The sequence below is a fragment of the Salvia splendens genome, chromosome 13, assembly GCF_004379255.2.
Source record: "Salvia splendens isolate huo1 chromosome 13, SspV2, whole genome shotgun sequence".
NCBI lineage: Eukaryota > Viridiplantae > Streptophyta > Magnoliopsida > Lamiales > Lamiaceae > Salvia > Salvia splendens.
In genome coordinates, this window is record NC_056044.1 from 23062786 (window position 1) to 23075004 (window position 12219).

The 12219-nt window shown below is 32.8% G+C and overlaps 1 protein-coding gene across 1 annotated transcript; it reads left to right on the forward strand.

The window, feature by feature from the left end:
* Positions 1–335: 335 nt before the first annotated feature.
* On the forward strand, positions 336–11588 carry LOC121760722. The gene is made up of 18 exons (XM_042156350.1): positions 336–343; positions 430–589; positions 696–966; positions 1080–1164; positions 1241–1365; positions 1450–1534; positions 1654–1771; positions 1870–2030; positions 2126–2246; positions 2321–2563; positions 2653–2763; positions 2848–3010; positions 6820–6939; positions 7052–7490; positions 7570–7893; positions 8071–8504; positions 8604–9812; positions 9922–11588. Exons 1-18 carry the CDS (start codon positions 336–338, stop codon positions 11586–11588), a joined length of 5844 nt encoding a protein of 1947 aa, XP_042012284.1.
* The last annotated feature ends 631 nt before the right edge of the window (positions 11589–12219 follow it).

Consider the following 12219-nt stretch of genomic DNA (forward strand, 5'->3'; position numbering starts at 1 on the left):
TTGTTGTATAAAGTCAGTAGAGTAAGTGTTTGTATTGGAATTGTTTTGATTGCTATAATATACATTCTTACCATTTTTGTAAAAGATCTTCTTGGCCTCCTTTTTGTTTCACTGATATCAGAGATTTTATATTGTTATATCTGCACATATGTTGTATGTATAGTTATGTGTTGCTGTAACATACATTCTTAACAAAAGATCTTCATCATTTGTTGGTATCATCTTTTTAATGACTAAATGGTTTATAATGAGTAGAGGGACTCATTACCTTTCTTTGTACCTTTCATTTTAGGACTTCACTCATGTATTATTCATAGTTTGATAGATACCTGCAGATGAGGCTGTTAGTGATTTAAATAACAGAGTTTTATGAGTTGCATCATTAAATTTCTATGTCTGTAACTGAACAAACTTTCTGTCTTTTTACAGGAGCACTATTGAAATAATTGCTCCATTCATTACCTGTGTTAACAACCTCAGCAAGGCTATTACTAACTCCACAATCAAAGTGAGGTGTGTTCGAGCTTATCAAGGTTTACCTGAAGACAAGAATGACAAAAGCTTAGAATGTGTGTTTCATGACTCTAAGGTAGATAATATTTGGAGAATATCCAAGCTAACACCATCTATTATTTGAACTACAGTTAGTAAATAATGTTATACTTTATAACATGTATGTTGGTATTGATTTTCAGGGTACCAGAATTCACGCTACATTTCCAAACAGTTTAGTCCAAAACTTTGGAAATAAACTTAGGGAAGGAGGGATATTTTGTATTAAAAACTTCTTTGTCAGACCTAATACTCTCAGAAACAAAGCATCAAATCACCAGTTTAGATTGCTAATGAATGTCAAGACAGAGATGGTTGAGGTTACTGATATTAGGTTTTTGAGAGAAATGTTTGACTTCAAGCCCTTTGCTGAAATATCACAATATGAAAATGTTGATGATTCATCCTTCTTTGGTATGATTTTTTTGGTATTGACATTTACTTTAGTGTACTTATTAATTATTAAATCTACTGCCTAATATACTATATTGAAGCTAATTTATGTGAATGTTAATGACTTGATTTAGATGTCATTGGTGTGATAACTGGACCTGGTAGAGTTATCTCTCAATCTAAGTATAGATTGATTGAGATTGAAATATCTGATGAGAAGTAAGTTCATTACTATTTGGTCAATCACATTTTGTAACCTGCATGTCTTAAACTAATTGTATATCTTTTTTAACAGCCATAACAAACTCTTTTGTACAATATGGGAATCAAATGTTGACTTATACCTGGATCAACTGAAAAAGAGTGAAGGAACAATCCCAATTGTGATTATTCAGTTTTGCAAGCGCAATCTGTTTAGAGGTTATTTATCTTTGATGTTTTGTTACTGTTAAAATTTATTCTTTGTCATTATCTGTGTTAAGCTTAATACTAATTATGTTTTAGGTAAAATTGGAATTTCTACACACTTTCAAGCTTCTAAGGTTGTGATTAATGCTGATGTTAAAGAAGTGAAAGATTTTAGGATGAGGTGGTCATTTTTATTCGCTGGATTTTCAAGTCAATTGTTGGTTATATTATATATTACTTATTACTCATTTCTATTTACTTATTACTGAAATTATTGTAATTATGTTTTGTGTTGTTTAGAATAAGAGATGATAGCAGTTTTATTCAACAAGGTTCTGTGATTGAAGGAGGGAAAAGGCTTGGTGGTGAATATGATGATCTACAAGTGAAGTCCCTTGAGGATTTGTCTTGCCTAGAGGTATTGAACAAGTGTCAGATCTGTCTCTGTTATGATATTATGTTTTCTGAATTTTATGTGTAATATTTCAATAGTTTATTTCATTTTGTGGTTCACAGGAAGGTTCATGTTGGGTATTCGGTAAAATCGAGTCAGTTGAGTGCCATTATGGGGAATGGTATTTTTTGGCATGTAAGACTTGTGTTAAGAAGGTCAGAGAAGTGGATAATAAGTTTAACTGTTCTGGATGTACAAAAACTCATTCTTATGCAGTTAAAAGGTTTGATACTTTGTATCTGAAGTTATGAATTTATATATATAGGTCCAACTTCAGTATAATTAAGTAATTTATACCAATAAGTTTATCTTATTCAGGTTCAAGTTTGTGGTGAATGTTGTTGATCAATCCAGCAATGCATCTTTGTTATTGTGGGATAGGGAGGGCAGCCAACTGTTAGGGAGAAATGTGACTGATATTTTAGGGAATGGTGGTCAGGTTTGTATATTTTAAAAGTGGAATTTAGTCTTTTTTTTCTATCACGGTGAGTTCTAATTTCATTGCTGTTTCAGTTGGTTGCTCCTAAGGGTTCCATTCCTGCACTTATTGAAGAGATTCTTGTGGGTCAGAATGTACTCTTTAAACTTCAGCTGAAAAATCATATTGAGTATTACAGAAGTTACCCTTTTACTGTGAACAAAGTTTGTAATATCCCTGAAATAGTTGAGAAGTATACTCCTAAAGACTTGGGTGAAGAGATCTTTAAATTTGATACGAGGTTATCTGATCTACTTTTTGGAGCTGATCTTGCTGAGGTATTTATAGTTTGATATTATTCAGTAGCTATATTTTTTATTTTGAAAAAGTTCCTATTATTTTTTATATGATTTCATTTTACTTATAGGTTTCTCAAAAGCCCTATGTTACACCTGATCTGTCCACTCTTGCTAATGAGAATATCAGTGAATTGTGTGTTGAAGGATCTGAGTTAAATGTTGGAGTTGATGTTGCTGAGGTATTGGTGTGTATATTTTAGCTATTGTAATTATTTTTATAATTATATTTACTGTCTTATAATTAACTTTAATTATTAATATAGGGTTCTCAGAAAGTGTTTGTTACTCCTGATCTGTCCGCTGTTTCTAATGAGAAAAATCATGACTGGGGTGGTGGAGGCTCTGTAAAGCGATGCTTGGATTTAGAATTTGACGGATGTGATGATGTTGATGAAGTTCAGATGAAGAAGAAAGAGAAAATTGCTGGTTCTAATTAGAATGACAATTATAATTGGTGGTTGTGTTTTGCAGTGTTTTATTTTTGTTTGCATCTTAAAAGAATTCTGGTCCTTTGTTTTTTTTGTGTTGGTTTTTGATTTTGTCACTGAACTTGACAATTTTTTGATGCTCTTAGGGCATGTGCATGTATTCCATGTAGTCAAGTTAGTAAGATGAGATCTTCATTAATGTTGATGTATCCCTTTATTTTATAATGAAGTTTTTAAGCTATTGTTCTGTTTTTTCCCCTTATGTATTTGAATGTTTGAGAGTGGTTAATTTTGAAATATATGATGAAGGTCAGTAGAGGAGTATTAATAATTGAATAAACATAAAGGCAACTCTAGAACTGGATGAGCAAAATAATGTTTTTGCATTCTGATTCATGAGTATGTATAAATCCTGATGAATATGGCATAGGGGGAGTCAAATTATGTACAAGTTTAATTTTGAGGTGTTCTAATGAATAATATTTAACCTGATGCAGTCAAATAATCAAATATTCCAAGTCACAGAGAATGAGTTATGAGGTCAAATCATGACCTCCCAACTCTTTAATTCAAAAGAGTTATATAAAACTTATTCATAAGCTAACCTTAGGAGTCAAATAATCAAATAGATTATTCTTGATATATGTAAAATCAGAGTTTTATCCATAATCTACCTGATGGAGTCCATCAGATTGTTACATATATCAAGAATCATAAACAAATAATCAAATAGGTTGTTGTTGAAATAAGTTTTATAGATTATTTGACTCCATCATGAAAGGTATATATATTTTCCTCTATAAAACCTACTGATTATACTTCCAAAATTACTATCAACTAAAACAAGCACTGAAATGTTAGGTAGTTCTGCCTTTTTACCTCCACCTTTATTCTTCTCAAGTTTGTTCCCTTTTCATCTGCTTCGAATAGATCTTCTTCCTTTCATGATTTTTACTTGCTTCATTTCAGATCTGCAATATTAAAAAAATAGCATTGATCAACTAAAACAAGCAGCAGAATTGAGTTTACTTTAATGCTTATTCAAAAAGTGTTCAGGGTGGACCTAATTTTCTACTACATCTATTTTCTTAAAGTGCTAATATGTACTGATTATTCTTCCAAAATTACTATCAACTAAAACAAGCACTGAAATGTTAGGTAGTTCTGCATCAGGTTAACCTTTTTTCTTCTCAAGTTTGTTCCCTTTTCATCTGCTTCGAATAGATCTTCTTCCTTTCATGATTTTTACTTGCTTCATTTCAAATCTGCAATATTAAAAAAATAGCATTGATCAACTAAAACAAGCAACAGAGTTGAGTTTACTTTAATGCTTATTCAAAAAGTGTTCAGGGAGCACCTAATGTTCTACTACATCTTTTTTCTTAAAGTGCTAATATGTAGTAGGTTCAGGAAATTAACAAGAATTTTTGTTGGTATTATTCTAAGTTCAGTATTAGTCTTAATCTGAGAATCATGTTAGTGAAAACTCTTTTGGGTTTCATCATTCCATAAAACCTACTGATTATTTTTCGAAAAATTAGTATCAACTAATACAAGCAACTGAAATGTTATATAGTTCAGCCTTTTTAACTCCACCTTTTTTGCTCCCAAATTTGTTCTCTTTTTATCTGCTTTGAATGGATCTTCTTCATTTCATGATTTGTAGTTGCTTCCTTTCAAATCTGCAATATATCAAAAGTAGCATTGATCAACTAAAACAAGCATCGGACTTGAATCTTTAATTTAATGCTTATTCAAAAAGTGGTCAGGGAGGACCTAAACTTCTACATCTTTTTTATTAAAGTACTAATATGTAGCAGGTTCAGGAAATTAATAAGAAATTTTTTTGTCATTATTCTAAGGTCAGTAGTAAGCTTAATCTTAGAATCATCTTAGTTAAAAGTCTTTTGGGTTTCATTCTTCTAATTTCTGAAAAAACAAGTTAAATAATCTGTTTTGTGGGATAATCTGAAAGGTCTTCTTGGTACTTGTGAAGTTCTAAGGCTGTAAAAGATGTAATCTGCAGAGATTAATATGTCTGCACTATAATCTGAAGTTTTTATCTTTTTAAGGCACAAATAAGTTGGTATTACCTTCTTTGTCATTCAAGTTGAGATTCTTAATCAATGAAGAAGTTAAAAAGATCTGCCATACTTAAGAGTTGTGCTCATCAAGAAGTAACACCTACAACATCAGGTAAACTATTTAACTTTTACTGTTATGAAATTTTCGTTGAAGCTGTGTGGTGTTTTTTTTACAACTCATTTAGTACATGTATGTTCTGAAGCAAGGAAATCAAAATTTTATGAGTCATTATGAATCCTAATTAAGTTATTCCATCCTATCGGTTGAAGTTTTTTTTAAATTTACTTGAAATTTGACAAGCATTACAGATGTCAGTAGTGACAATTGTAGGTCTGCTTGAATAGAGTCTATCAACAACATTTCCGAATGTAATTGAGAAATATATTCCATAAATGAACTTTGTGTGAGGAAACTTATCTCACCAGGTTGCTTAAAATGGCGTTTTTCCAAATATTTGTAGTTTTTTTTCCAAATTTTCGATCTATTTGTTGAATTCACTTCTTCTCCGATTCTGGAAAAAGACACTGAAAAAATTCAGAATACACCTAATGTTCGACCTTTTTGAATATTAGTCTAAAATTTGTTGGAATATACCTGTAATTGAAACCGAATTTGATCTGATTTAGTAGCATATTGTTGTGGTGTACCGATTTTACGACACTTTCCGACGTTTAGCTTGAACCTACGGCGGAGGCGTCGGTAAGCTGTCGACGAAGAAAATGAATTCCGGGATTTTCAGTGTCAAATTTCTAGGGTTTGAGATTGTTTTGGTAGGATTTTAGGGTTCACAAGGGAAAGAGGAATCGTAGTTTGGCGTTGTAAAGGTAATGTGTTGTCCTCCGCACAGCCGCTTCAACGGATGATCTGATTTCGGCGGAGGAACTTCATGTGTAGTTAGGGTTTCTGGAACGGCGCCGAGGAGGAAGGAGAGAAAATGGCTTTTATATGGTGTATAAATTATGGTTTTATTTCTTAAGTGGGTTAATTAAATAAAGTATAGCCTAATTAAATCAATTAATTCCCCACTTATCTGTTGTATAATTTTGGACTTATCCATTGGGCCTGCATTATTTAGATGTATGGGCCAATTTAAGAAATCAGATTGGGCTTATATGTTCTCTTTTTGGGTATGTATTAATGTGTTGGACAATTTAATTGTGTATTAGTCTTTCTAATTATATAATAATAAGTGTGTTTAATACTTATATGTAAAACGATTATTTTTATTATATTTGGTTAAATTCTGATATTAATATAATTAGGTATTTCATGTAAAATTTTATTTAAATTTGTGTATGCATTTGTATTTTTAATAATTATGATTTTTTTAATGTGGTGTGCTATTTAATTGTGTATTAAGCATATTCTATTTATTTTTTTTATCAATTTAACAAATGTTTACTATTAGTATTTATAATGCTTTGTAAATTAATTACATATATTAAATGTATTTTTATATTTATCTTAATATGTTGGGGTATTAGATTTGGGCTCTTATCCTATACGTTAAATGTTTGGGCCTTGATGTAATTTATTTGGGCTCTTATTTATTTGTTGGGAAACGATGCTAATTTGTAATATCGTTTAAATCATGTGAGTAAACTTTGATAATTATTTTTAAATGTTAGTAGCAAGCTATTGTATTTCTTTTAATTTGGAAAGTAATATTGTACTTATATATTGTGTACTGTTTTTGTACTAAATTTGCTTTATATTTTGTAGTTGATGTGTGTGGATCGTTTGACAATCCTATTGTTATAAGTGATGATGTGCTTGATGAACACAATCGGTCTATTGTCAATGAGAGCTCTTTCGATTCATCTAATTTTAATGAAGATGGAGGTATTTTTAATCGCAGTTTGGTTACTTTGTTTTTATTCCTTATTTTGTTGATTATATATTTCAAATTATATAAGTTTTCTGTTTATGTTGTACTAACATTTTGTTTTTATAGAATTTTGGGATATTGGTGATCCTTTGTATATGTGTTCGCATTGTGGGGCATTATTTTGGTATGAGGAACGTCTTGGCAAACCAAATAAGGCCACTAATCCAAGATATTCGGGTTGTTGTATGAATGGAAATATTGCGATTCCTAAATTGACTTCTCCACCTGACGTCTTGCACCAATTAATGTTCTCGAATGACGACAAGAGTAGTCACTATTTGAAAAATATTCGTTCATATAATTCGATGTTTGATTTTACCTCCATGGGAGGTAAAGTTGATAATAGTGTGAACACTGGTGGTGGTCCCCCTGTATTTCGTTTACACGGGCAAAATTACCACTTGATTGGTAGTTTACTACCATTAGATGGTTGCGAACCGAAGTTTGCCCAGTTATATGTGTATGATACAGAGAATGAGATCAATTACAGAATGACGTCCGTGAGGTAAATAGTTATCATTTTTTAACACATTAAATATATATTTTTTTGTTAAAAAATAGATTTAGTAAATTGTATTTTACAGGCAAAGGGATGATGTGAATAATCTTCATTCAGAGATTGTTAGAGATTTGCAACATATGTTGGATGAAGAAAATGCGTTAGTTAAGTCTTTCCGTATGGCCAAAGAAAAGATTGGACATGAAGATCAACCCAATGTAAGTTTGCGGTTGCTTGGTAAGAGAGGTAGGGATGGAAGAACTCATAACCTACCTTCTGTTTCTGAGGTTGCTGTGCTTGTCGTTGGCGATTTTGATGAAGCTTTGGGTGACAGAGATATTGTTGTTGTAAAGAAGTCAGGGCAGTTGCAACGCATTAGTGAACTGCATCCTTCTTATCTTCCACTTCAGTATCCACTTTTATTTCCATATGGGGAGGATGGTTATAGAGAAGATATTGGATTTTCCAGAAATTCTTCTTCTTCTTCTTCATCATCGACCCATAGAAAAAGTATTAGTCCTAAAGAATTTTTTGCGTTTCGCTTACATGAAAGAATTTCTTAGTATTCTATTCTTTTATTTGGAAGGCGATTGTTTCAACAGTTTGTCGTTGATGCCTATACGATGATTGAGACTGGTCATCTTACTTATGTACGAACCCATCAGAAAAGGTTGAGGGCTGAGTTGTATAGTGGTTTAGCGGAAGTTGTTCTTCGTGGTGAGACAGATGGCTCAAGGCATGGGAAACGAATTATCTTGCCTTCCAGTTTTGTTGGTGGAGCTCGATATATGGTTCAGAATTATCAAGATGCTATGGCGATCTGCAGGTGGATTGGTTATCCAAATTTGTTTATTACCTTCACGTGCAATCCTAAGTGGCCAGAGATATGTCGATATCTTGCATCTAAGGGTTTGAAATCAGATGATCGTCCTGATATTATTTGTAGGATCTTTAAAGTTAAGTTGGATAATTTGATAAGAGATCTTAAGAGTAAAAAAATATTTGGAGCTGTGAAGGCAGGTATGTTTGAGCATTTATTTTTCAAAATAAAGACATTGATTTATAAATTTTTTGGTAGTTGTTTTTGATAAAGTAATTTATTTAAATTATTTTGTGCAGTTGTGTACACGGTTGAGTTTCAGAAACGTGGATTGCCTCATGCCCATATTTTGCTGTTTTTAAGCAATGAGGACAAACAGCCTAAGCCTCAACGCATTGATGAGATAATTTCAGCTGAACTTCCCGACCAAGTAACTGATCGTCAGTATTATGAGTATGTTAAAGAATTCATGATGCATGGGTCGTGTGGTGTTGTTCGAAAATCATCTCCTTGCATGCTCAATGGACGTTGTTCCAAATATTTTCCCAAGAAATATCTCGCGGCCACAAACATTGATGAAGATGGTTTTCCTGCTTACAGACGTAGAGATAATGGTCGTGTTGTTATGAAGGATGGTGTGCCCTTAGATAATAGATATGTTGTTCCCCACAATCGTTTTCTTCTTATGAAGTATGGCGGTCATGTCAACGTTGAGTGGTGCAATCAGTCGCAATCTATTAAGTATTTGTTTAAGTATATAAATAAGGGTTATGACCGTGTGACAACTTCTTTTTTCCAATCTGGTGCGGATGGTGCTGAACGATGTACTGATGAAGTAAGTTTGTACTACGATTGTAGATATATATCGTCTTGTGAAGCTGCTTGGAGAATTTTTAGATTTGAAATTCAATATAAGGATCCTCCTGTTGAAAGATTGAGTTTTCATCTTCCAGATCAACAACATGTCATTTTTGATGAAGCTGATGACTTGGATACTGTTTTGAATCGTAAGACAATTCATGAAAGTAAGTTCTTGGCTTGGATGGAAGCAAATAAGATATATTCTCAAGGTAGGGATCTCACTTATGGTGAATTTCCGATGAAATTTGTATGGAAGAAGAATCATTGGGAACCTAGGAAACAAAGATATTCGATTGGAAGGTTGTTTTATGTTGCTCCTGGTTATGGTGATATGTATTATCTCAGATGTGTGTTGAATATTGTTAAAGGAGCTTCTTCGTATGAAGACATCAGATGTGTTAATGGCGTTCAGTATGATACATTTAGAGATGCTTGCTTTGCTTTAGGGTTGTTGGATGATGATAAGGAATATGTTGATGGAATTGTAGAGGCTTCTTTTTGGGCTTCAGCTCAATCTTTGAGATTGCTCTTTGTTAGTTTGTTAACATCGGAATCTATTTCACGCCCGGACTTTGTTTGGCTAAGTTGTTGGAAATATTTGTCCGAAGATGTTCTTTATAACCGCCGAAAAATAACAAATTATCCTGGTAAGATATTTTTTTAAATATTGTCGTTGCATGTTTATTATGTTATTTGTTATTATTTTCTGTTTATTATGTAAGTTTAATTCTAGCAACGTATTCTTAATTACTATAGGTCTGATCTTGAGTGAGGCTGATATTCAGAATTTTGCATTGGTCGAGATTGAGAAATTGTTGCAGAATCTTGGCAAAACTTTGCGTGATTTCCATGGTTTACCGTATCCTGGTAATCAGTATTTCGAATCAAGTGAAAATAGACTGATTAATGATGAGTTGTGTTATGATCGTGAGGGTTTAGAAAGGGAATATTTGGAATATATATCCAAATTCACTGATGAACAACTTTCTGTGCATGACACTATAATGTCGTCTGTGCATTCTAATAATGGAGGAATATTTTTTGTTTATGGCTATGGAGGTACGGGGAAAACTTTCATTTGGAGATCATTATCTGCAGGGATTCGTTCTAAGGGCGATATTATTTTAAATGTGGCGTCCAGTGGCATAGCTTCTTTATTATTGCCTGGTGGTAGAACAACTCATTCTCGGTTTAAAATTCCCATTAATGTGAATGAAGATTCTATGTGTAATATTAAACCAGGCGGTGCACTTGCTGAGTTGATTGTGAGAGCTAAGCTTATTATATGGGATGAAGCTCCGATGATTCATAAACATTGCATAGAAGCCGTGGATAGAACTTTAAGAGATATTGTGCGTGTATGTGATGAGTTAAACATGAACAAACCGTTTGGTGGAAAAACTGTTGTTTTTGGTGGTGACTTTAGACAGATCTTGCCAGTTGTTCCTAAAGGCAGTCGGCAAGATGTTGTGAATGCTACTATTAACTCATCTTATCTTTGGAAAAGTTGCACAGTTTTAAGGCTGACAAAAAATATGAGGCTTTTGAATGTGGAAAATGTTGATGAAGCCTCTAAATTGAAGGAATTTTCCTCTTGGGTTGCCTCAATTGGCGATGGTGTTATTGGTGGTCCAAATGATGGTGAAGTGGATATTCAACTTCCTGTTGACATTGTTTTGTCAAATTCTGGTGATCCTCTTCAAACCATTGTTTCAAACGTATATCCTTCTTACATGAATCCTGAAGAATTGATTAGTTGTTTGAACGGTCGTGCTATACTTGCTCCTACTTTAGAGGTAGTTGATGAGGTTAACCAATTCATGATTTCTCTGGATCAGTCTCAAGGTCGAGTTTACTTTAGTTTTGATAGTATTTCAAACTCTGATTCTACATCAAATGGTCTTGCTGAGATACATTCTGTTGAGTTTTTGAATAGTTTGAAGTGTTCTGGTACACCTAACCATAAATTGTTGCTGAAAGTTGGTACTCCTGTGATGTTGTTGAGGAACATAGACCTGTCAAACGGGTTGTGTAATGGTACAAGGTTGATAATTACACGATTAGGTGATTATGTGTTAGAGGGACAGGTATTGGGTGGCCATAATATTGGCCATAAAGTGTTGATTCCTCGAATGTCCTTAATACCGTCTGATCCGAGATTGCCTTTCAAGTTCCAAAGAAGACAATTCCCTTTGGCTGTGTCGTATGCAATGACTATTAACAAGAGTCAGGGTCAATCACTGTCTCATGTTGGATTATTTTTTAGAAAACCTGTGTTCAATCATGGACAGCTGTATGTTGCTTTATCTAGAGTCACGGGTCGTGAAGGTTTGAAGATTTTGGCGTGTAAAGATGAAGAAGATGAAGGCAATGGTGATTCTACTGTTAACATTGTTTATAAAGAAGTTTTTCAAAACTTATGAACTATTGTATTGTTGATGTTTGCCTAAGTTCCTATTTATGAAAATTTGGTGGTGTTTTAATGAACTTATTTTACTATTCATATATGTATAATGTATGTATATATATATTATTATCTCATTTTTTTCTGTATTATATTTTATTTATTTCCCTCATATTTGCGTTTCAAATTCATAAAAATTCTTTTTTCATTGGAAATCGACACTTATTTATTCATCTTGATATTTACAACGTGTCTTTTTACAAACGTGAATTCTTTGTCTGCACGCATAATTGTACAATATTTATCATCTCCCTTTTTTTTAAGTTCATTTATCTTAGAATTTTTTACAAGTATTATGGCCCGTGCATAGCACGGGTGGTAAAACTAGTTTTATAATAAAATGTGAGTGAAATGAGTTAGTGGAACCAAAAGTAGTACCCTCTCCCTCCAAAAGAATATACACTTTGGGTTCGGCACATGTTTTAATGCAAAATTGTAAAGTAAAAGAGAGGTAGAGAGAAAAGTAATTAAAATATTGTTCATAGAGAATGAGTCTCACCTCATTAGAGAGAAAATAGTTTCTAAAATTAGAAATTGCATATTCTTGTGGGAGGGACTAAAAAAGAAAGAGTGTATATTCTTGTGGGACG

Bases quoted from the DNA above. Each gene is read 5' to 3' on its own strand.
- LOC121760722 (XM_042156350.1), top strand. The intron at 967-1,079 runs GTATGATTTTTT...GACTTGATTTAG, and splicing joins TGATGATTCATCCTTCTTTG to ATGTCATTGGTGTGATAACT. The intron at 2,564-2,652 runs GTATTTATAGTT...TTTTACTTATAG, and splicing joins TTGGAGCTGATCTTGCTGAG to GTTTCTCAAAAGCCCTATGT.